The sequence below is a fragment of the Hyla sarda genome, chromosome 2 (genome assembly GCF_029499605.1).
Source record: "Hyla sarda isolate aHylSar1 chromosome 2, aHylSar1.hap1, whole genome shotgun sequence".
NCBI classification, from domain to species: Eukaryota; Metazoa; Chordata; class Amphibia; order Anura; family Hylidae; genus Hyla; species Hyla sarda.
In genome coordinates, this window is record NC_079190.1 from 55,522,120 (window position 1) to 55,549,427 (window position 27,308).

General features: G+C 40.5%; 1 protein-coding gene across 3 annotated transcripts in view; it reads left to right on the forward strand.

The window, feature by feature from the left end:
• The window catches only part of MTUS2 (microtubule associated scaffold protein 2), a 697,108-nt gene that overhangs the window by 259,730 nt on the left and 410,070 nt on the right, over positions 1–27,308 (forward strand). For all 3 annotated transcript variants that reach the window (XM_056561844.1, XM_056561842.1, XM_056561843.1), the window contains exon 3: positions 8,308–8,548. In XM_056561844.1, coding sequence (XP_056417819.1) covers positions 8,308–8,548 — 241 coding nt within the window. The remainder of the gene's footprint in view (positions 1–8,307; positions 8,549–27,308) is intronic.

Below are 27,308 nucleotides of genomic sequence, written 5' to 3' on the forward strand. Positions count from 1 at the left end.
AATTCTGTGCAAATCCTTCTACAAAACAGTCTATTTAGTGCAGTGTAATGTTACTTTTTTATGCACATACGTGTGTAGTTGGTCACTGTGCTTTTAAGAATCTCACTTACACTTATACTGACTGGAAAGTCTCTGGTATACTCTTTATACATTGCCCTGTTGAATGGTTGGTTAGTGGGCAAAAATCCCTTATGAGGTAGAAGCCAATTCTCTCTCGACTCCAAATCCTCCGAAGACCTCCATCACCTTTAGGGATTTCCAGGCAACGCAATGGGACCGAAGCAGTTGGAGATACCTCGATGCTGTAAACCTTTTTATTGCTTACGAACAATGCATTTCAAGGCCAGGAACGGCCTCTTTGTCATCCCTAAAGGTGGATGAGGTCTTTGGAAGTCTGTATGTACGTCGTTTTTGATGGAGGGATCAGCTGCACTGGACCACATTATACTACGATCTGCTCAGTGTTGTGCCTGCCTTTGCACAAACACTTGGATAAGCGTTTCCTGAATCATCTAATGAATATGTCGGGTGGCTACACTATGGAGCAATCTTGTTTGCGTTTTGACACCAAATCTGGAAAAATTCTAATCAGAATAAATCTCTGGACGAACAACCCAAAGCTGCACCCAGAGGAGTGACCAAGTGCTTGGCATCATTACTTTAGAGTTCAGAGACCTTGTGTCTCCTCTGCCTATAGACAAAATAGGCAGCCGCCTAGAGTGACCTCTTGATACCGCTCTGCTTGCCACAAGAAAGTTAGACAGCCTAAATCTGAACCACTCGCTCAAACAGCTTAGCCAGCACCACCACCGTAACCCCACCTTTGATGTTTGTCACCTCAGTAGTAAGGTAATTACATAAGGAGGTTTTTTTTTTTACAATGCGTTACCCCAGTAGTAAGGAGATTACATGAGGAGGAGGTTTGTTACAGTGTGTCACCCCCGTAGTAAGGGGATTACATGAGGAGGATGTTTATTACAGTGTGTCACCCCTGTAGTAAGGGGATTACAAGCAGAGGAGGTTTGTTACTACTAATATGCCTTGGGTGCAAAAAATCCTTGCACCAGCCCTGCTTCTTATACACACAAAAAAAGTATTTCCTAAATACCTCAAAAGTAACTGACCTCACCCCCCCCCCCCCCCACCCCTCATGCAGCTGATCATGCGGTATGCTCACTTCAGTAACTTCAGTAGCTACTGTCATCAAAAGAAATAGGTAAAAACAGCAAAATCCCCATGCATTAATGCATTTTGTGCTGTGACAGTGGGAGCATTTTTATTCTGTTTTATTTTTAAGGATGGGAAGGAAATGAGGGTGGTTGTTCCTGGAACAATATGATGTGCCAGGAGGCAAAGAGACAATAGACAAGGCAGCTCAAGCTGTTTACTTTCAGGTTGTACAACAGACTGGCACCTAAGGCTAAGTAGAGGGACAAATAATCTATGGGATTTTTCCTGCACTCCTGCGTTCATTTATCTCTATGACATTATGTATTAAGTCGCTGTTCTGAGCCATTTCCCTTGATTGCTAGAGTAAAAATAACATTGCAATTTAGGTTCTTATAATGTTCAGTGGTGGCTCTCTGAGTGGTTTCCTATGAGGAGCGTTCAATTACAATATTACAGGTCATTTCACAGCTTAATAACTATTAATAAATGCAATGATATTTTTGCAATTTTGATCCATCTCCTATTTTTGATTCATGTCTTTACTCGTCTGTTTTAGTAAATACTTAAAGGGGTACTCCCTGGAAAACATTTTTTTTTTTAATCAATTGGTGCCAGAAAGTTAAAAAGATTTGTAAATTACTTCTGTTAAAAATCTTTAATCCTTCCAGTACTTATCAGCTGCAGTATGCTCCACAGGAAGTTTTTTTTTTGAATTTCCTTTCTGTCTGACCACAGTGTTCTCTGCTGACACCTCTGTCCATTTTAGGAACTGTCCAGAGTAGGAGCAAATCCCCATAGCGAACCTATCCTGCTACGGACAGCTCCTGAAATGGACAGAGGTGTCAACAGAGAGCACTGTGGAGCATATAGCAGCTGATAAGTAGTGGAAGGATTAAGATTTTTTTAATAGAAGTAATTTACAAATCTGTTTAACGTTCTGGCACCAGTTGATTAAAAAAAAAAATAATGTTTCCAGTGGAGTACCCCTTCAAAGGATGTCTGATCGCTGTGCAGCACCCGGGGTTCTAAAGGAATTCTGGGTTCCAGCAGCAGTGGTCTTGACGTCTTACCACGTCCCTCCATGCATTTCTATTGGAGGGGGTGTGACGGCCTTTGGATATGGGATAAGAGTGCCCCTTTAAATTCCCCATAAAAAAGCAGGAGACAAAAAAACTGGAGGATCATCAGATAAGGCTAAGTTCACATCACCGCTGTGCCTCGCTGTTATGCTCTTTTTTTGCACCTAACGGACTGTGAACAGGTCGAAGTACAGTGGGCACCACGAGGTCCCAACAGATCCCATTGACTTTGAATGGGGTCCGTCATGTGTTCATTTTTTGGGGAGTAGTTGAGTGGAGAAAAATACCAGACATGCAGTATTTTTTTTTCCACCCAACTCCTGGCATTTTGCAATAGAGATCCCTTTAGCGGAGCTCAGCGGTGATGTGAACAGGGCCTAAGAAATAAAACGTTATCCCACAAGAAACCAATAACTCATGGGCGCTTACGTATAAGATGGTGTACTAGAAGCGGTGAGTACTTCACATGACCTCTGATATACTCTGGCGTACTAATCACTTCTAGTACACCATTGGCTCTACACATCTTATATATAAGCACTGTGATGGCGCCACAGGGAATGGTTGGTGATATTAACTTCCTGTTTGTGGCACATTAGCATATGTGAGGGGGGAAACTTTTCAAGATGGGTGGTGACCATGGTGGCCATTTTGAAGTTGGCCATTTTGAATCCAACTTTTGTTTTTTCAATAGGAAGAGGGTCATGTGACACACAGAAAAACAATTATGTGCTTGGTTTTAATGTAACTTTATTCTTTCATGAGTTATTTACAAGTTTCTGACCACTTATAAAATATATTCAATGTGCTGCCCATTGTGTTGGATTGTCAATGCAACCCTCTTCTCCCACTCTTCACACACTGATAGCATCACCGCAGGAGAAATGCTAGCACAGGCTTCCAGTATCTGTAGTTTCAGGTGCTGCAGAATGGGCAAAACAAAAATTGGAATAGGACCTTCAGTTTACGCAGAAGATTTTGTTCAGTGATGAGGCAAAGTTTTATGTGAATGGTGAAGGAAGTTAACAAACAAAACCACCGCTATTGGTCTGACACTAACCCACATTGGATAGATCCCTCCAAGACTGTTGGAACACAAAAATTGATGGTATGGTGTGGTATATGGGGTACAAAGATAGTGGGGCCATTCTTCATCAATGGAAACCTCAAGCCCACTGGATATGCAAAATTGCTACATGATGATGTGTTTCCCTCTTTATGCACTGAAGCTGGCACGTTCCCTGAGTTTTTCCAGCAAGATGGTGACCACCACATTATGGGTGTCAGGTCTAAGCAATCCTAGATGAACAGTTTCCTGGAAAGTGGATTGGTCGTCGTGGGCCAGTTGAATGGCCCCCAAGGTCTCCCGATCTGACCCCCTTAGACTTTTATCTTTGGGGTCATCTGAACACAATTGTCTATGCTGTGAAGATATGAGATGTGCGGCACCTGAAACTACGGATACTGGAGCCTGTGCTAGCATTTCTCCTGCAGTGTTGCTATCAGTGTGTGAAGAGTGGGAGAAGAGGGTTGCATTGACAATCCAACACAATGGGCAGCACATTGAACACATTTTATAAGTGTTCAGAAACTTGTAAATAACTCATGAAAGAATAAAGTTACGTTAAAACAAAGAACATCATTGTTTTTCTTGTGAAATTCCCAATAAGTTTGATGTGTCACATGACCCTCTTCCTATTGAAAAAAACAAAAGTTGGATTCAAAATGTCCGACTTAAAAATGGCCACCATGGTCACCACCCATCTTGAAAAGTTTCCCCCCTCACATATACTAATGTGCCACAAACAGGAAGTAAATATCACCAACCATTACCATTTTATTAAGGTGTATCCATATAAATGGCCCACCCTGTATATATATTTCCTTAAAAAAAATATACCTTTGTTTAATTTAATTTTTTTATTTTTTGTAAACATTTTTCAACATGGTTAGGATGGACATGTTTAAAAGTTTGGATATTTGGTGGAATTAAGTTTAAAAACCATACTTGTTTACATGCTTATCCAAATTATTACTTTAAAATTAAAATTACTATAAGTTTTATAATTATAAGTTTTTTTTTTTATACCTTTTGTAATATGTTTGTTTCACAATTTTCTAGTAGTTTATCAAGAAAATGGCTCATCAGAATCCCACCACTAGAGGTCCCCATACCTACTGGGACACTAACCAGTCATGCAGCAGCTTCAGGCTTGTCCATGAGTCATAGATAAGAGATGACTCATGGACAAGGCTGCATGAGGAGGTGCACCAATCACATCCCACCACCACAAGGGAGGGACAAGCCCCCTTCCCCTCATCAGATTTATAACACTGTGAGCTAATGAAAAGATGTAAAATGAAATGTAAAATAAAGGACATTCAAAATGAAGCTACTAAACTGCCCTGTCGTAAGACACAAGGATTGACCTCTGAAAAGCTTCCTTGAACTATCACCTGAAAGGTGGGTAAATTCACACATATGAGTAATTTTTGAAATTGCACCAAATTTATAGCCCGACTTGCACCTTTTTGTAAATTTGGTACAGTGAGTTAAAAAGCCACCCATAAAAAAAGGAGCAAAAAAAAAAAAAAACACATACCACAGCCACTATTCGTAAATACCCCTCTCCCCCCCCCCCCCCCGATATGTTGCATCATAGGAAGTACAGGCATTACATAAGATAACATGCTGACAGGTCCCCTTTAAATTTACATAGCCTATGAATATTTTGATGAATCATTCCCACCTCGGTTAAAGGTAAATTATATTTTCTGTCTTGTTGCTATGTATTTTATAGAAGAAATAATATGTTTTCCCAACCCATATACCTTCAGACGATTTCAGATGTTCTCTGAATAAAGACAATTGCTCGCCTTCTGTGCATAATGTGCGCCTGTTATTGCTAACCTACGGGTTTCTGTGATAATGGATGAAATATTTTTTGCATATTCAGATGGTAATATTGGCTTCTTTCCAACCGTTACACTGAAAAGCCCATATTTCCTTAGAGTACAAGGTACAGCGCATTGTCATTATTCACATTATGTTCTGGAATATGCAAGAAGAAATCTTCCATAGGGCTACAGAATGTCCATCCGCTGACTGCTTTCAGCTTTATATTTTAGTTAGAGGGGTTGTGCTCTTTGTTTGGTGTTTTAAGGAAATATTCACCATTTTAAATGGTCATTGTTTTTCCAACAAACTTTGAATAAATCAATAGTACAACAAATTGTCAAAGAAGGATGCTTCTTTTTCATTTTATCAGGCTCCTTTTCTGCCCTCACCTCTTAAAAACGGATTTACTCTTAAAAACAGCTCCATTCCATCTTCGCTTAACAATAAGGAATTGAAGTTCACTGAGAGATTAGGTTATATGATGCCCATAAATGTTTGCTTTGAGTGTTAGATATAACCCAAGTGCTTGATCAGTGGCTCACACTTCTCAGTACTTCTCTATAATGCCCTGCATGCCTCTGCTGCTCTTTAGGGTGTGTATAGAGGAGCAAAATCCCTCTCTTATTTGTATGCAGTGTATTTGTAATGAGTAGGATCTGGTTCTGACTTAAGGGTTAATCTTCCTGTGTTTGGCTGGAATATCATGTGTTGCTGTGATGCCGGGCCTGTCAGTGGGCTTGGACATAGAGCCAATTACATCAAGTTTCATCATCCACAGTCTTCTCAGCTGCACATAAATACCCAGTCAGTTTGTTTCTCAACTTGCTTGTGTTCATTTCCTTTGCACTAGCTCTGGTAAACTCCTTGCTTGTTTAAATCTGTGCATTCTGACCTCAGCTTGCGACATTACTATTCTCAGCTTATTGGTTTGGTACTTTTGCTGCTTTCTCGGTTTGGACCCGGCTTGTTTGACCACTCTCTAGTTATTAGTGTGTTTATCCCCTGTGTTTTGTTTCTTGTATTTAACCCTTCGTACCCTGACCTACTCCCCCCATGTCTGTACTGTGTTGTTTATTATTTTTGGACGTTATTATGCTCCTGCACTTACCCAGAACAGGGACAGCTGTCCAGATGATGATCCACCGTTTAGAGCGGATATTAAATTAGGCAGGGAAAGTGGTTTTGGGTGAGCTAGGGGTTGCTTTTATCACTCCCTGACATGAACAGTATGGGAGTCATAGATGCTAAACTTCATTCACTATCTTAAAAAGGCCCTGTGGTCAAACCCAAACACATCAAATTTCTCTATCATTAATTAGTTTAGGGTGCCCTAATCAAAACCTTACAGTTTCTATATCATCCTCCCGTTCCTCACATTATGAGGGTTTATAGTGTGTCTAAAATTCAGGGAATCAGTCAGAATGGGATTGGCTTACTTAAAATATTGGTAGTGAACATCAGGTGATGTTTTACAGTCAGGGGAAGTGACTATTTTACATTGAGGGGCATGTATGACTAATACGCTCCCCTTGACTGTATATGCCCTAAACTATTTAATGATAATTCAATTTAATATTTGTGGTCACCATAGGATAGGAGATAAGTGTTTGATCGCGGGGGGTCCGACCGCTGGGACCCCTCCCCAAACTCCCTAACGGGGCGCCGCCATAAGCGCTCATGGTGAGCGCTAAGGCGCGTAGTGTCGACCTAGAGGTCGATGGTGACGGTCCGTCTCCTCCCAGTCCCCATACAGTTCTATGGGGGATGCGGGGAGGCACGAATGCTGCCTCCCCGCCTCTCCCATAGAGATGTATGGAGGAGGCATGCCGGCCTCAACGTCATGCTGCGGCTGGCACGCCCACTGCATGGGACAGCCGCGGCCCCCAACAGGAGATCGCTGGGGGACCCAGCGTTCGGACCCCCCGCGATCAAACACTTATCCCCTATCTTGAGGATAGGGGATAAGTGTTTGTAACGCTGCAGATGTCCTTTAAAAAGGACCACTAGGGGTCCTATTACCATTCAGAACATAATCCTGTCTGGCTTCAGCATTATCTTTGTACCACCTGAAGCACTGGCTGGGACTTCAGGATGGAAACAGAGAGGAGGGGGGTTACAGATCAGCCTTCAGTGATTCAGTTGGGCCCACACCCACCCTTCATGTATCTCTATGGGAGAGCCAGAGATACACAAACACTTTATCTCCGTCTCGCTAATAGAGATTCATAGAGCAGGAGATTTAGGGGGTCCCAGCACCAGGACCCCCACAATCATGTATCCCCTATCTTGGATATCCCGATCTGTTCCTGCCCCATAGTACTCCTTTAAGTGTTACTGTCATTTCGCATGTTGAAATGCTGACTAGACCAAAGATCTGCTACCATTGTTATCAGTTATTAGCTGGTAGAAAGCATGACAGGGTACCTCACTCCATGGCCAAGTTATATGTACCCCAAAAAGGTACCATTAAACAGAAATTTATCCCTCAAAATACAAGAATTACAGTTATGGATCTTAGGATGCAGTGATAAAAATAACAATAAAAATGAATGCTGCTTCCCAACAGCCCATTAGGCCACACCTAGACTTTCCCCCTCCCATAGACTTGCATTAAGGGGGTGTGTGACATGACGTCAAGAGGAGCGTGGCCAGGACATCACGACCCCCTCATCCCACACTCAGCTGGGGCAGTGGAGTACCCCTTTGAGACAAAAATTGGTGTTGACTGAGTGACATTTATTATAGGCTTATTTTACTGTAAAATGTATGACTGGGCATTCTGTAATATATTTTGTGTAGAATATGTATAGCGTATAAGGTTATTCTTCTTTTTGAACTGTTCTGACTGTTTCCTTGTAAATAATACACAACGGTCTATTTTTTTTATTTATTTGCAGCCTCAGGTAGAAATTCCTAGTGTCAAGTTCATTCTCTAGCTGCTTAAGAGGTCTTAAAGAAAATAAATAAATGGGTCCGCAGTTGGATCATATAAAGAAAATAAATAACATCTAATCCCTTAAACAAATGCGATGGAATGACCCCTGTAGTCTCCAGTTTCCTAGTGTGTTGTGCTTTGCTTCAAGGGCAAATGAAATGTTATACTATTTCAAGTGCACTTTGGGTACATTAAATTGCATGCTTTGTGTTTCTTATGTATAGACCGGTGAAAGGCAGAGAAAAGACGACTTTTGTCCCTCAACATTTACCCATTATGAAGTCCCACCAAGCTTCTACAGGTCCACCATGATCCTAAGGCCACAGCTTGGGTTGGGGGCAGTCTCCAGGTTGCCGTCCACAAAGAGCAGAATCTTGATTGCAAGTCAACGTATGTCTGGCACCGCTATACCTCAACAAGAATTGGTCACCACTGTCGGAGCACTTAACAACTCAGAAACGCCAGGTACATTTCTATTACTTATTATGTTATTTGGTAAATACATTTAACACATATTAAGAAATATGAACAGAACTACCAAAAAAGCTGTCTACTGGTAGAGATTCTGGCTTGGCATATGATCCCTAGTCATGTTTTTAGGTTCTTTAAGGGTTGAACATTGTTTAGAAGTGATGCTAATTTCAATAGGTCATAGTGAGGAAAAAGCTCTTTCTGGTGGAGCTACTATGATTAATTTATAATACTTCATATGCCAGTTTGCTGGTTGAATCTTTCACTATTTACCTAGCCAGCCAGAACCTTGCTCTGTACTGATGAGGGATAAGAACCCCAAAACTGCTGTCCACAGATGGGTGATTCTGCTGGGTGATTCTGCCTTGGTATGTATTACACAGTTATGTTTCAAGGCTCTTTAAAGGGGTATTTTGGGCAAAAACATTTTATCCCCTATCCAAAGTATAGGAGATAAGATGTCTGATCGCGAGGGGCTCGCTGCTGGGTCCCCCCGCGATCCACCTGCAGCACGCACATTCTATGTGGGGCTGCATCTCTAGTTTTGGAAACCTCTGGGACTGGGGACGTGACGTCAGGCCACGCCCTCTCCATTCATGTCTATGGGAGGGAATGTGACGGCCTTCGCGCCCCCTCCCATAGACATTAATGGAGGGGGCGAGGCATTATGTCACGTCTCCAGTCCCGGAAACCCGGAGGTTTCCAAAACTAGAGAGACAGCTCCGCATAGAATGTGGGTGTTGCAGGGAGATCGTGGGGGTTCCCAACAGCAGGCCCCCCACGATCAGACATTTTATCCCATATCCTTCGGATAGGGGATAAGATGTTTTTGCCCGGAATACCCCTTTAAATTGGCACTGTCATAAAAAAAAAAAAAAAAAAAAAAATATATATATATATATATATATATATATATCATACAGACAATTTTATACCAGTCTGAACGGTCGATCACAAGGAGTACATGGTTAGAGTGTTTTCTCCTGGCTCTTTATCATGTGACCTGGGTGGACTCATAATGTAAGTCTATAGGGCCATCCAGGTGTCATAGACAAAGAGCAAGGAGAGCTTTTTGTTCTAGTCATTGGTCTGGGTCTGACCACTCGAACCTGACCGTTAAAAAGTTTGACATGTCCCTAAAAAGATACACATTACTGTTGACAGGTACACTTTAAATCATACCTGTTATATTTCAGAAAAAAATGCTTATATTTGTTACTGCTAGGTCATGCAGATGCTTTACATGTTGTTACGCTGAGCGCTCCGGGTCCCTGCTCCTCCCCGCAGCGCTCGCGGCGTTCCTCTCTCTGCAGCGCCCCGGTCAGACCCGCTGACCGGGAGCGCTGCACTGACATTGCCGGCGGGGATGCGATTCGCATAGCGGGACGCGCCCGCTCGCGAATCGCATCCCAAGTCACTCACCTGTCCCGGTCCCCGGCTGTCACGTCCTGGCGCGCGCGGCTCCGCTCCTTAGGGCGCGCGCGCGCCAGCTCTCTAAGATTTAAAGGGCCAGTGCACCAGTGATTGGTGCCTGGCCCAATCAGCCTAATTAGCTTCCACCTGCTCCCTGTCCATATTACCTCACTTCCCCTGCACTTCCTTGCCGGATCTTGTTGCCTTGTGCCAGTGAAAGCATTTAGGGTTGTCCAAAGTCTGTGTTCCAGATCTCCTGCTATCCTTATTGACTATGAACCTTGCTGCCTGCCCCACCTTCTGCTACGTCTGACCTTGCCTCTGCCTAGTCCTTCTGTCCCACGCCTTCTCAGCAGTCAGCGAGGTTGAGCCATTGCCGGTGGATACAACGTTGGTTGCTACCGCCGCAGCAAGACCATCCCGCTTTGCGGCGGGCTCTGGTGAAAATCAGTAGCAACCCTAGAACCGGTCCACCGACACAGTCCACGCCAATCCCTCGCTGACACAGAGGATCCACATCCAGCCTGCCGAATCGTAACACATGTCTTTTTTATGTGTCTAGATTTTTTACTGGGCTCACAAATTCCTCTGTTCTGCTGCTCACTCATTTTGACATTTACAGCTCAGGAAGGGGTGTGTCTGAGGCAAGCACTAAGCCTGCCCTTACTCACCATGAATTCACTTCCTCCCTGAGTCTACTGTGCTGTGCTGGGTCTCTTTATCCAATCACTGCAGGCCGCTCTGTACCCCTCCTCTCTGTTTTCCTGCTGCAGTCTGATAGGACAGGAGTGAGCACAGTGGAGTGCTAGTTTTCTCTTTCACTTCATGAACTTAGTCCAGCCTGTGCTTCAGCTAAGAAAAAGATGATACTTAAGCCAAACAGGATTGTGTTCTGGATGATATGGGGGCCCCTAGTGGTCTTTTTTTTTTTAATGAGCCATGATTCCTATAAAAAGGAGATAACAGTTTTTTTATTAAGTGTAATTAGAAAGATTAATGTTTTGCCAAGATGTACAACATCCCTTAAACAGTGCCTGTTTAAGGGATGAACATTGGTTTGAAGAGATGCTACTTCCAGTATGTGGCAATGCAGAGAGTTACTTTGCATTCTACATTTGCTAGGTACTGCAAAGTGAAATGGGTTGTCAAATGCTGGAGCATAACAACACCAGCTTTGGCCTATCTATACTACAGGGAAGAATGTGCTGATGTCTGATAAGAAGCTGGTTATACACTTCTGCCTCCGCCAAGAGTCATCTGTCACCATGACTACCTATTGATTCTTTAGCAAAAATATAATGTTGGAGATGACAACAGTCACACAGCCCCTGACATTTTATATGGCGGGTCCCTTTAAGTGACCCACTAAGCATCCAGTTCTGCCATGACTAAAAAATTATTTTCATGCATAACATTTCTAATTTGTTACAATGCGGCAAATTCCTAGTGACCAACCTTACTGCTCGAGTACTGCGACAATGTGGAATGTTAGATGCCGCAGACACGCACAGGCATACAATTATTATTACTGTTATTATAGGCACATAAAAGAGCATCCATCCGCAATGTGTGCAGTTCTGTGCTTAGTGTTTAGGCAATGCTTATGCCTGAATTAAGAGTCAAGTTTAATTGCATTATTAGTGTTATCTTTCAGTTATCGCTCGCAGTCTTGTGTGTATCCATTGGCTTTTTTGTCGTATAATGTTAATTTGATGAGCCATTAGGTGTCAGGCTATATTGTACTCTCTGTAGATTCCTAACATTATGTATAATTCTATGACATGGGAGATAGAATTGGTCTGTATAAATGCCTGGTTTTACTTTCCGAAGGTGATTCCACACAGCAGGTCCTACTCAAAGACAACTACAGTTTTTGATACAATTTTTTGAGCCAAAAGAATATAAAACATAAATGAAATATAAAACAAGTACATATATATGTGTGTGTAAACAAGAGACATCCAAAATTTTTATTTACCTTTTTTTTAATCTATTTAAAATTGAATTACATCAAAAACAAATGACATCGCTTTTCTACATAGTAACCTTCCTTTGCAATGCAAGTCACATGACACAACCAATTCCTATTCCTTCTGCCTTGAATGTTTCCAACAAAGATACAAAAGTGCAGAAACCTTTTAAAAATCCCTCATATTTGTAATTCTTGCTGCATACATTTCTGTCTTTGGATCAGAAAACTACATCAAAGATTTACAGTTACTAGCATTAGTATACTATAACATTTTGTCAAGACATAGCCACAGATTCAATTTAATTTCAATTGAGATTTTATGTAATGGACTGACACAAAATAGTCCATCATTTGGAAGTGTGTGCGTGTGTGTGGATATAGCATAGAATTCAAAATTATATACAAATAAAAATCTGAAAAGTGTTAAGTGCATATGTATTCGCTCCCTTTACTTTGAAAGCCCTAACAAAAATCTGGTGCAGCCAATTGCATTCACAAGTCACATAATTAATAATGTGTTCCACCTGTTTGAAAATACAACTGTTCCATGAGGGCCTCAGAGTTTGTTACAGAGCATTTCTGAACAAACAGCAGCATGAAGACCAAGGAGCTCACCAAACAGATCAGTAATAAAGTTGTAAATCAGTACAAATAGGGGTTAGGTTAAAAAAAACAAAAACAAAAAAAAAACAAGCTTTAAACATTTTACGGGACATCAAAAAATCTATCACAAAATGTAAAGCATATGTCACAACTGCAAACCTACCAAGACATGGCAGTCCACCCATACTGAAAGGCTGGGCAAAGAGAGAATTAACTAGAGGGGAAAAGCAACCAAGAGACCCATGATAAAGGAGCTGCAGAGATCAATAGCTGAAGTTGTAAAATCTGTCTTCAGGACAACGAGTGGCAAAAAGAAAACTGTTGTTGAAAGTGATCTCAAGAAATCCTGTTTGGAGTTTGCCACTAGCCATGTGAGAGATACAGCAAACATGTGTAAGCTGGTACTCTGGTAAAATGAGACCAAAATTGACTTTTTCGGCCTCTCACTCCTAAAGCCCACCACAATCGTGAGTTCTAACCCTGTGAAGTGTGCAGCACCGTTGCATACTCCTCGGCTGACCTCTTCATAGACTTAAGCAGTGAAAGGGTTGGGCTTTAGTAACAACACTTCTCCGGGCTGTGACTCCCAATCATAGCATGTGTGAGGAGTGAGACCTGGTCCGATCTAAACTTTTAAAACGTGTGGACAACATCTCAAAAATTTTCTCAAATGACAGTGACACTTTAAAGGAAAACGGTCACCAGTTCACCCGCACTATAACCCGATCCACCGGGTTATAGTGCGGGTAAACAGGAGACGATGCAGAGTCTTGGACTGCAATACCTGCCTGCTGTCCGGAGCCCCGCTCCTCCAAAGGTCCCCTTCTTTCAGCGCTGACTTGCACTTTGAGACGGGCCCGCCGGCTAGATTTAAATATTCATAAGCGCTGGTCACGTGAGCCCTCGTGCCTATTGAGCTCTCACTTAACCGATGCTTATGAATATTTTAATCTAGCCGGTCGGCCCGCCTCAAAGCGCAAGTCAGTGCTGGAAGAGGGGGACCTTCGGAGGAGCGGGGCCGCATCGGTCTCCTGTTCACCCGCACTATAACCAGGTGCATCGGGTTATAGTGCGGGTGAACTGGTGACTGTTTGACTTTAATGGGGTATTCTACTAGAGAAAAAAATCTTCTCCGATCAGCTTATGCCAGAAAGATTTGAATATTAAAAAAAAATTAAGCCTCCTACTACTCCCATCTGCTGTATGCCCTTGAGGGAATTTGTGTATTTATTTTTATTCCAACACATGCTGCCTGCTGCCACCTCTATCCATGTCAAGGACAGTCCAGGGTGGGAGAAGTTCGCCCTTAGGGTTTGTTTTTTGCTCTGAACAGTTCCCGATATGAACACAGGTGACAGCATGGAGTTTGGAAGAAAAATTTTAACCACTTTCTCCTGGGCATACAGCAACTGATTCACTTTCAGATCTGTATAACTTTCTGGCATCAGCTGACCTGAGAAAAGTGATTGGCAGAGTGGGCAGGTCTTGGTCGAAACTCGGAATCAGCAGAATAAATGAGAATTGGGGGACTGCAAGAACCCAAATGGGACCTGCAGCTAAGTATAGTTTTTTATTTTAGATAGAACACACACTCTCGTAGTGTCCAGCTCACCATTCCTCGTCCCAGTGCGCGGAAACGTGTGGACTCCACGTACAAATGCAAACTGACAAGAAAAGGAAAGTCCAGCACTGCAGGTCCAAAGCAAGGAAGCCGTTTTATTGTATAAGAACACACGGACACCAAACGTGGATCACAAGTGACGCGTTTCGGCGAGCTCTTTCACCTTAGCCGTACAAAGAAAAATTAAGATCCTTCTGGTCTATATAGGGGAAAGCGGCTCCACCCCCACCAGGTGAAAACACCTGAGTGGTGTGGGCAGAGCCACCTCCCTCCCACACAGACACAGACTAAATGTACAATACACATAGAAAAAATTTGCACCAGTATGTTATATACAACAATAAATATGGTGAATATACAAAAATAAAAAGAGATTCTTACAAGATGCATGATTTCAGCTATGAAATGTACAAAAATAGTAAATACACAGTTTAATGAAAGATATATAAAGTTATATAGATATATTAATCAAAAGCCCCCACCCGTGAAAATAATGTAAATAAATGCAGTAGATGTTACACCACATATTACTAAATCAGTAACGTAACCAATAATGTGCGTGTAAAGTAACAAAAATTATATGACAACAGAACGGGGGGTATAAGCATGAGATTAAAACCTGTGTGTGTGAACGAGTCTCTAATCATACCTGCATGTATTAGCAAGTAATTCGAGGGTCGTTCTAACAGCAAAGTTAGAGAAAGAAATCCGATGAAAAAAGCTCATGCACCAAATCAAAAACATAAAAATCTGGATGGCAAGAGTAACTTTATATAATATAGGGTGCAGAGTGATCATCGGAATCACAAAATAAAATCAACTTAAGGGTGATCACTGGATGCATGAGACATAAGTAAAAGGCAAAAACATGTACCTCGAATAATTAAATGTAGATAGTGCATACACATATATAACTGTTATTTCTGCACTATTATTAAATCCAGTGATAACCCTGTAGTTGAAAGAGGTCCGTATAATGATAACTGATGTTGTTAAAGGGGGACAAGTGTGAACAGGAGGCAATACACACAAACTCACCACACCCTGTTTAGAACTAGTAGTATAACATGGTATCTTGCCTCCTGTTCATACCTGTCGGGAATCTAGTGCCCAATTTGAGGATCCAATAGACCTCTCGGTCCAAAAGCTTCCTTCTATGATCTCCTCCTCGTATCGGGGCTGTGACCTTCTCAATGCCTTGAACATATAGACTCAGGAAAGAGCCTGCATGATATTCTGCACAGTGTCTGCTGACCATGGATACGTGGCGGGAATTAAAATGTGGGATGTCCGACAGATGCCTCAGAATTCTCACTTTGAGGGCACCCGTCGTACACCCCACATATTGGATGTTGCATTCCCGGCACGTAATGCAGTATACTACAAAAGTAGTATTGCAATTGATGTATCTTTCCATTTGAAATATTTCTCCATTGCTGGTGGATTTAAATTCTTTACTGTTAAGCATGACACAACAACATGTGCACTTGTTGTGGCCACACTTGTACGATCCTTTATGTTGCAACCAACAAAGTGTAGTACCACTAGTTTGTTGAAACATACTTGGGGAAACCCTACTTGCAATAGTTCTGGCTTTCCTAGGGACGACTCTAAAACCATTCGAAAAAATCCCAGAATATGCTGGGTCCCCCGAAATCATGGGGATGTATTTGTTGACAATCCTACGAATGGCAGTAAAGTCGTCACTGAATTGTGTGACAAAGGTTACAGGATTCTGATTTTGATGCTCAGCAATAAGGTTAAGAATGGGGTGTCTCCCCCTCAGTAGCGCCATTCGATCGCGATCATGGGCGATCCGGACGGCACGACTGATGGAGCCCTCTGTGTATCCTCTTTGTTTCAAACGTACCCCTATGGCTTCTGATTCACGGGTAAAATCCTCCTTTCTAGAGCAATTGCGTCTGGCGCGGATCATCTCCCCCACTGGGAGATTCCTAGTAACGTGGGGGGATGACACGAGTCAGCTCGCAAGATGGAATTGACAGAGGTGTCCTTCCTATAAGTGGACGTGAAAATTTTGCCCTCTTGTGCATCACCAGTGAGATGCAAATCTAGGAAGGACATCATGTCCCTACACATGGTAACCGTGAACTTCAAATTGAAAGGGTTATTGTTTAAATAATCAGAAAAGGGTTGTATGGCCGCCACATCGGAACCCCATATGAATATGATGTCGTCGATGTAGCGACCATACCACTGAATAGAGGTGCAGAATGGATTGATGTGGGCGAATAATGTCTCCCTCTCCCACCAACACATATATATGTTGGCGAGAGAGGGGGAGAACTTCGCCCCAATCGAAGCACCTGGGATCTGAAGATAAAATTGCTGATCAAATTGAAAGAAGTTATGAGTTAACAAAAAATCGACTACCTGGATGATAAAATCACATAGGTCACTCGGATATTGGGAATATGTGTTTAAGAACCAAGCAAGAGCCATCTTCGCCAGATAGTGCGGTATGACCGAGTATAGTGATGTCACATCGGCTGTAATCCAGACAAAATTTGGTTGCCATCTCATTTGTTCGCACATCTGAAGAACATGGCTCGAGTCTTTAATATACCCAGGAATGTGATGAATTAAGGGTTGTAATAAATGATCAATCCAGGAGCAAAGTCTCTCATTCAAGGAGGAGATGCCTGCAACAATGGGGCGCATAGGGGGAGGGAACACATCCTTGTGGATTTTGGGTAGAGAGTGGAACACCGCAATGACAGGATGTTGAATTTTAATATATTCAGCTTGTTTCTCGCTGATGTGTCCACTCTGTACCCCAAAATCCACAAGGGTGTAAAGGCGGGATTTGAAGGAGACGGTAGGATTACTCGGCAGCGGCCTGTAAGTGCTAGTGTCCAACAGCATGTCAAGATTGAGTCTTTATTGAGATTTATTTTAGATACAGCCACGGCAATATATTAATTCTTTTTTACGGACATTAAAATACTCCTTTAAATACATTGCCCCATCTGTCTGTTGGCTGTACTTGACAGATGGAAGTGACAGGGAATGTAATGTAATGCTTTTTTTTCCACCCATGTGATTGGGCTGCAGAGGAAATGAACACTGGCTGTGGAGTTCCACCACATATTCCATTTGTAGGTTCCCATTGGATCAGCTTATCATTAGGAGACCCCCCTTAGGAGATATCCTAAGGATAGGGAATAAGATGTCTGATCATGGAGATTCCACTGCTGGGGACCCCCGCGATCTCCATGCTTCACCCGGCGTTCATTTAGAGCATCGGGGGACGCTGGAGGCTCGTGACATCACGGCCACACACCCTCCCATAGACTTGCATTGAGTGGATGTGACTGTGACATCACAAGTGGGGCCTGACCGTGACATCACAAGCCTCTGTCCCGCATCGCCAGTCATCCTGAGTTCGCTCCGTGCACCGGATGTCTGGGGCAGGACCCCTGCGATCAGTCATCTTATCCCTTATCCAAAGGATATGATATCTAGGGGTGGAGTACCCCATAGCAGACTTCCCCTTCAACAACTAGGGATATATATCCCTCTAAACCCCTGGCCTAATGTACATGTATGGGATCTTAGTCTACACTTGCATCATTCCAGTGTCCTTTAGGCATGTTTCATGAAAGTCAAACATAAAGACAGACATAAAAGAAAGAGACTTAGCAGATTCTGTATGATCCGCTGTCACTTCTCATCTCACGGAAAGGAACTTTACATTTTGTAGCATAAATATTAATTGTATGCTTATACACTTGAAGTTGTGATTTTTTGCCTTTAATCTTCAATATGTTCCTGCTAAACAGCGAGTCAGGTTTCAAAGCTAAATAATAGAAGCCTTTTAAGTCAAGGTACATTTCCTATGGTGTATAATGTCATCACTGTTCTGTAAATGTATGTTATGGGCTTTAAGAGAATGTGGTTCAATGCTCTATACTACACAAAACTCTTCTTCTCTGTATAAGAGACGCATCCTAATACCTGTATGTCGGAGTCACCTTGTATCAGGATAAACTCTTCTTAACCCCTTTTAGGATGCAGCTATTTTTGGCCTTGAGAACACTGTGGTTTTTTGTTGTTGTTTTAGCACCACATTCTGGTCACAATCATATTTTTATTTCACCATTATTGTTGCCATATGAGGCCTTGTCGTTTTGCCAGATGAGTTGTATTTTTATGGCATTATTCGGGATCGCATAGTAAAATCTATTTTACAATTATTTTTTTATTTTATTTTATGAATTTAGTTTATTTTTATTTGATAAATTACAGATCCCAGTGCAATCTGCTCATAAAGTAAATAAAATGTAAAAAAAAATTAAAAAATAAATGCCCCTTTCCCAATAAGGCCCTTCTATATCACAAAAAAAAAAAAACACAAAACCTATACATAACTGGTATTTCCATGTCCGTAAAGACAATAAAACATTAATGTTATTTATCCTGCAAAGTGATTGCTGCAAAAAAAAAAAAAAAAAAAACTCAAGGATTGCAAATTTTTGTCAAAAACGCAAAAAAGGTACCAATAAAAATTATTAAGAAAGAGAGGAACTCCATCTCAGCTCAGGAAAATACGGCTTTATTCACATCAACGAGGCAACAGGTAACAGGGAGGAAGTGACGCGTTTCGGCCAGGTGCTGGCCTTAGTCGTACAATAATTAGAAGTTCTAAGAACCCTTATATATGGTTCAGAGAGTGAAAGCAGGTGCTCAGGGACATATAATCACCGGCAAACTCCCATTCACGATCGGAGCCATTCACATAAGAAAGAACGCAGAGATATAAAAGAGCGTACGTGTTCATATCATAGCATAAGCATACAATGAAAAGAAAAACATTTATTATATTATTTAAAAATATATGAAAAAGTACACAATAAATAGAGATATTGTTAATATACTTGTGAGCAAGATAGAAAATATAGCAATACATGTAATAGCTCACAAAAGTATAAAAAAATAAAAATAAATGCGTTTTTTTCCCAATGTCCATGTGAACAGCGGCATAGAAAAATATGTATTATTATTATAAGAAAAAGATAAATAAATATACCAAGGTGCACATGGACATATAGAAAGAATTGCAGAAAATATAACTGCATATAGCAACAATTGATGTAATACATAGAATTATTCTCTCATAAATTGAGATGAGCAAGAGCGGTAGTATATGAAAAAACATGCAAAACGAAAACAGAAATACAACAAATGTAACCGCAAATTTTAGGAAAAACCATTGCAATATCACTAAGAATAAATGGTATGTAAGATAGAATTAAGACCGTAAATATTGATACTGTACTATATTAATAATGTAAAATTACATTGTTACCCAATTCACAAAGGTTTTGTTTAATTGTACTAATAATAACTTTTTGTGCAAAAAATGTTTTGGTAAAATTGTCTTCTTTTGACCCCTATAACATTTTCTTCTGCATATGGGGCTGTATGAGGGCTCATTTTTTGCACTGTGATATGTGGGTTTTTAACGGTACCATTTTTGTTTTGATGGGACTTTCTGATGACTTTTAATTCATTTGTTTCTGGTTAAAGGGGTACACCGGTGGAAAACCTTCTTTTTTTTTTTTATTATCAACTGGTGCCAGAAAGTTAAACAGATTTGTAAATTACTTCCATAAAAAAAATCTTAATCCTTCCAGTAGTTATTAGCTGGTGAATACTAGAGAGGAAATTATTTTCTTTTTGGAACACAGTGCTCTCTGCTGACATCACGAGCACAGTGCTCTCTGCTGACATCTCTGTTCATTTTCAGAACTGTCCAGGGTAGGAGAAAATCCCCATAGCAAACATATGCTACTCTGGACAGTCCCTAAAATGGACAGAGATGTCAGCAGAGAGCACTGTGGTCATTATGTCAGCAGAGAGCACTGTGTTCCAAAAAGAAAAGAATTTCCACTGTAGAATTCAGCAGCTAATAAGTATTGGAAGGATTAAGATTTTTTAATAGAAGTCATTTACAAATCTGGTACCAGTTGATTTAAAAAAAAAAAAAATTCCCATCGTAGTACTTCTTTATTGAAGTGACTAAAAATCAGCAATACTGGACTTTGGTGTGTTTTATTACGCTTACACAATTAACTATGCCGTTTCAGTAAGGTTATATTTTGATAGTCTGGACATTTCTGCACGCCGCAATACCACATTTTATTTTTGTTTACATTGTTTTGTTTGAAAAATAGGAAAAGGTGGGTGATTCAAACTAATTCACATTAATTGCCATGTTCTGACAGCCATTAATTTTTTGTTTTTCGTCCAACGCCAAAAAAGGTACCAATAATTTTTATTGGGAAACAGAAAGCAGATATCCCGGCTCAATCCCTGGTCTGGATGCTGGGCACGGAGTGGGTGTGGACCTCACCCGGATAAATCACGAAGAAAGAGAGGAACTTCAGCTCAGCTCAGGAAAATACGGCTTTATTCACATCAACGAGGCAACAGTTAACAGGGAGGAAGTGACACGTTTCGGCCAGGTGCTGGCCTTAGTCGTACAATAATTAGAAGTTCTAAGAACCCTTATATATGGTTCCGAGAGTGAAAGCAGGTGCTCAGGGACATATAATCACCGGCAAACTCCCATTCACGATCGGAGCCATTCACATAAGAAAGAACGCAGAGATATAAAAGAGCGTACGTGTTCATATCATAGCATAAGCATACAATAAAAAGAAAAACATTTATTATATTATTTAAAAATATATGAAAAAGTACACAATAAATAGAGATATTGTTAATATACTTGTGAGCAAGATAGAAAATATAGCAATACATGTAATAGCTCACAAAAGTATAAAAAATTAAAATAAATGCGTTTTTTTCCCAATGTCCATGTGAACAGCGGCATAGAAAAATATGTATTATTATTATAAGAAAAAGATAAATAAATATACCACCGTGCACATGGACATATAGAAAGAATTGCAGAAAATATAACTGCATATAGCAACAATTGATGTAATACATAGAATTATTCTCTCATAAATTGAGATGAGCAAAAGCGGTAGTATATGAAAAAACACGCAAAACGAAAACAGAAACACAACAAGTGTAACCGCAAATTTTAGGAAAAACCATTGCAATATCACTAAGAATAAATGGTATGTAAGATAGAATTAAGACCGTAAATATTGATACTGTACTATATTAATAATGTAAAATTACATCCAACCTTTTATTAAGACCTTTAGGGACCCTTGTGTCTAATTTTAGAATCCAATATATTTCCCTATCCATAAGTTTTTTTCTATGGTCTCCTCCTCTTTTTGGACAGAACACTCTTTCGATTCCTTGTAATTTTATATTCGACCAGTTTCCAGCATGACATTCTGCAATGTGTTTTGAAATCATAGAGACATTCCTACTATTAAAATGCGGAATGTCCGAAAGATGTTTTCTGATTCGTGTTTTCAGTGTATTCGTGGTGCACCCTACGTACTGCACCCTACAAGACTCACAAGTGAATAAATATACGACATATTTCGTATTACAATTTATATATTGCTTTATTTGAAAAGAGTCATGATTGGTGCAGGACATGAAGGTGGAGGAAGGCGATATGATTTCACAGCATCTGCATTTTTTGTGGCCGCACTTGTAAGTGCCTTTATATTCCAACCATATTGGGTTGGACTGTGATTTTTCAGAAAATAGACTGGGGGACAATCTTTGACCCAGAGTGGGTGCTCTGCGAGCCACACAACCGTAACCTCCCACCAAAGCGGGTGCAACCGTTGGATCCGCAAGTATGATAGGCATGTATTTACTAATAATTTTACAAATAGATTTATATTGCATACTATAGGATGTAGAAAAAATTACTTTTTGATCCATTGTATATTCAGATTTGGGAGATTTTTTACCACTGGAAAAAATCAGATCATTTCTATTTTTATTTAGGGCTGAGTTATACGCTCTATCTATATTCCACCTAGGATACCCTCTTTGTAGTAAACGGTTTTGAATGTTATGTGCCTCATTTTCAAAGTGTTCCACTTTAGTACAATTCCTTCTGGCTCGCGTCATCTCCCCCATGGGTATGTTATTAACCACATGGGGAGGATGACACGAGTCTGCGTGAAGGATGGAGTTTACAGCAGTATCTTTTCTATATGTTTTGGTGTATATAGAACGTGACTGAGTATCACCCACCAACTGTAGATCCAAAAAGGCAATCTCAGTTATGTGATGGTGGAGTTATTATTAAGGAATTTAGTAAATCCCTGAATGGCCGCCACATCCGACCCCCAGATAAACAAGAGGTCGTCAATGTAGCGGCCATACCATGAGATGCACTTGGCATAGGGATTGTGGGGAGCGAAAAGATTCTCCCTCTCCCACCAACACATATAAATGTTGGCGAGAGAGGGAGAGAATTTCGCCCCCATCGAAGCTCCAGTGGTCTGCAGGTAGTATTGGTCGTTAAACGTGAAATAATTATGAGAAAGAAGAAACTCAACTACCATGACAAGATACTCCCGCAGACCACTGGAATAAGATGTAAAACTGGAAAGGAACCACTGCAAAGCTATGACTGCCAAATTTCGGGGTATGATAGAATATAGTGCAGTCACATCTGCAGTAATCCACATGTGACACTCTTGCCACACGAAACCATCAAGTGCTGTTAGGACATATTGTGTGTCCTTAATGTAACCAGGCATGTGGGAAATGTAGGGCTGCAACATATTGTCAGTCCAGGCACATAGTCTCTCATTGAGAGACCCTATGCCCGCTACAATCGGTCTCATCTGAGGTGGAAAACAATTTTTATGAATTTTGGGCAAAGAGTGAAATATGGCCACTATAGGATGTTCAGGGATTAAATAATCAGCAACCTTCTGCGAAAGAGCTCCACTCTTGACCCCTAACTGAACCTATTCACACAAGGTTTTTTTGAAAAAGGGTGTTGGATTACACGGCAGGGGCCTGTATGTGGACACATCTGACAATACGGTGGTATTAAGATCACAATACAGGCCACTGTCAAGGAGAACAACACCCCCTCCTTTATCCGCCTGACGAATTGTCAGATCCTCCCATTTCTCCAGTTGTAACAGAGCTTTGCGTTGTTTTAAATCAAGATTATCTTTATATTGCATATCTTTCACAGAATGTGATAACTCCGCAAGCTCACGTTCAACTACATCTTGGAACATGTCCAAAGATGGAGTTCGAGATGCAACTGGATAAAAATGGGGATTCGACAATTTAAATGTAGGCGTGGTATCAAACTCCATGTGACCCTGTAAATCCTGCTGATCAGATACAATCAATAAATCGTTAAACGTCATGTTGGTATTCCTAAGATGGGTTTCATCCTGCCAATAAGAATCAGATATAGCATGTCCATGCAAATCAAGTGTCTCATTTACTGTAATATTAGTATTAGACTCATTTACATCAACATCTAACTCAGACTCCACAGAAGTAAAAAAATGTTTTTTTACAGTAATGTTACAGACAAATTTATTTAAGTCCATAAGAGTCTAAAACAAATCAAAATTGCATTTGGGAGAATAAGACATGCCCTTGTCCACATACAGGCCCCTGCCGTGTAATCCAACACCCTTTTTAAAAAAAAACTTGTGTGAATTGGTTCAGTTAGGGGTCAAGAGTGGAGTTCTTTCGCAGAAGGTTGCTGATTATTTAATCCCTGAACATCCTATAGTGGCCATATTTCACTCTTTGCCCAAAATTCATAAAAATTGTTTTCCACCTCAGATGAGACCGATTGTAACGGGCATAGGGTCTCTCAATGAGAGACTATGTGCCTGGACTGACAATATGTTGCAGCCCTACATTTCCCACATGCCTGGTTACATTAAGGACACACAATATGTCCTAACAGCACTTGATGGTTTCGTGTGGCAAGAGTGTCACATGTGGATTACTGCAGATGTGACTGCACTATATTCTATCATACCCCATAATTTGGCAGTCATAGCTTTGCGGTGGTTCCTTTCCAGCTTTACATCTTATTCCAGTGGTCTGCGGGAGTATCTTGTCATGGTAGTTGAGTTTCTTCTTTCTCATAATTATTTCATGTTTAACGACCAATACTACCTGCAGACCACTGGAGCTTCGATGGGGGCGAAATTCTCTCCCTCTCTCGCCAACATTTATATGTGTTTGTGGGAGAGGGAGAATCTTTTCGCTCCCCACAATCCCTATGCCAAGTGCATCTCATGGTATGGCCGCTACATTGACGACCTCTTGTTTATCTGGGGGTCGGATGTGGCGGCCATTCAGGGATTTACTAAATTCCTTAATAATAACTCCTTGGGTTTGGTCTTTACAGTCCACCATCACATAACTGAGATTGCCTTTTTGGATCTACAGTTGATGGGTGATACTCAGTCACGTTCTATATACACCAAAACATATAGAAAAGATACTGCTGTAAACTCCATCCTTCACGCAGACTCGTGTCATCCTCCCCATGTGGTTAATAACATACCTATGGGGGAGATGATGCGAGCCAGAAGGAATTGTACTAAAGTGGAACACTTTGAAAATGAGGCACATAACATTCAAAACCGTTTACTACAAAGAGGGTATCCTAGGTGGAATATAGATAGAGCGTATAACTCAGCCCTAAATAAAAATAGAAATGATATGATTTTTTCCAGTGGTAAAAAATCTCCCAAATCTGAATATACAATGGATCAAAAAGTAATTTCACTACATCCTATAGTATGCAATATAAATCTATTTGTAAAATTATTAGTAAATACATGCCTATCATACTTGCAGATCCAACGGTTGCACCCGCTTTGGTGGGAGGTTACGGTTGTGTGGCTCGCAGAGCACCCACTCTGGGTCAAAGATTGTCCCCCAGTCTGTTTTCTGAAAAATCACAGTCCAACCCAATATGGTTGGAATATAAAGGCACTTACAAGTTCGGCCACAAAAAATGCAGATGCTGTGAAATCATATCGCCTTCCTCCGCCTTCATGTCCTGCACCAATCATGACTCTTTTCAAATAAAACAATATATAAATTGCAATACGAACTATGTTGCTTATTTATTCACTTGTGAGTCTTGTAGGGTGCAGTACGTAGGGTGCACCACGAATACACTGAAAACACGAATCAGAAAACATCTTTCGGACATTCCGCATTTTAATAGTAGGAATGTCTCTATGATTTCAAAACACATTGCAGAATGTCATGCTAGAAACTGGTCGAATATAAAATTACAAGGAATCGAAAGAGTGTTCTGTCCAAAAAGAGGAGGAGACCATAGAAGAAAACTTATGGATAGGGAAATATATTGCATTCTAAAATTAGACACAAGGGTCCCTAAAGGTCTTAATAAAAGGTTGGATGTAATTTTACATTATTAATATAGTACAGTATCAATATTTACGGTCTTAATTCTATCTTACATACCATTTATTCTTAGTGATATTGCAATGGTTTTTCCTAAAATTTGCGGTTACACTTGTTGTGTTTCTGTTTTCGTTTTGCGTGTTTTTTCATATACTACCGCTCTTGCTCATCTCAATTTATGAGAGAATAATTCTATGTATTACATCAATTGTTGCTATATGCAGTTTTATTTTCTGCAATTCTTTCTATATGTCCATGTGCACCTTGGTATATTTATTTATCTTTTTCTTATAATAATAATACATATTTTTCTATGCCGCTGTTCACATGGACATTGGGAAAAAACGCATTTATTTTTATTTTTTTATACTTTTGTGAGCTATTACATGTATTGCTATATTTTCTATCTTGCTCACAAGTATATTAACAATATCTCTATTTATTGTGTACTTTTTCATATATTTTTAAATAATATAATAAATGTTTTTCTTTTTATTGTATGCTTATGCTATGATATGAACACGTACGCTCTTTTATATCTCTGCGTTCTTTCTTATGTGAATGGCTCCGATCGTGAATGGGAGTTTGCCGGTGATTATATGTCCCTGAGCACCTGCTTTCACTCTCGGAACCATATATAAGGGTTCTTAGAACTTCTAATTATTGTACGACTAAGGCCAGCACCTGGCCGAAACGCGTCACTTCCTCCCTGTTAACTGTTGCCTCGTTGATGTGAATAAAGCCGTATTTTCCTGAGCTGAGCTGAAGTTCCTCTCTTTCTTCGTGATTTATCCGGGTAGGGTCCACACCCACTCCGTGCCCAGCATCCAGACCAGGGATTGAGCCGGGATATCTGCTTTCTGTTTCCCAATAAAAATTATTGGTACCTTTTTTGGCGTTGGACGAAAAACAAAAAAGTAATGGCTGTCAGAACATGGCAATTAATGTGAATTAGTTTGAATCACCCACTTTTCCTATTTTTCAAACAAAACAATGTAAACAAAAATAGACAAATATAAAGTATGTGGTATTGAGGCGTGCAGAAATGTCCAGACTATCAAAATATAACCTTACTGAAACGGCATAGTTAATTGTGTAAGCGTAATAAAACACACCAAAGTCCAGTATTGCTGATTTTTAGTCACTTCAATAAAGAAGTACTACGATGGGAATTTTTTATTTTTTTTTAAATCAACTGGTACCAGATTTGTAAATGACTTCTATTAAAAAATCTTAATCCTTCCAATACTTATTAGCTGCTGAATTCTACAGTGGAAATTCTTTTCTTTTTGGAACACAGTGCTCTCTGCTGACATCATGACCACAGTGCTCTCTGCTGACATCTCTGTCCATTTTAGGGACTGTCCAGAGTAGCATATGTTTGCTATGGGGATTTTCTCCTACCCTGGACAGTTCTTAAAATGAACAGAGATGTCAGCAGAGAGCACTGTGCTCGTGATGTCAGCAGAGAGCTCTGTGTTCCAAAAAGAAAATAATTTCCTCTGTAGTATTCACCAGCTAATAACTACTGGAAGGATTAAGATTTTTTTTATGGAAGTAATTTACAAATCTGTTTAACTTTCTGGCACCAGTTGATAATAAAAAAAAAAAAGAAGGTTTTCCACCGGTGTACCCCTTTAACCAGAAACAAATGAATTAAAAGTCATCAGAAAGTCCCATCAAAACAAAAATGGTACCGTTAAAAACCCACATATCACAGTGCAAAAAATGAGCCCTCATACAGCCCCATATGCAGAAGTAAATGTTATAGGGGTCAAAAGAAGACAATTTTACCAAAA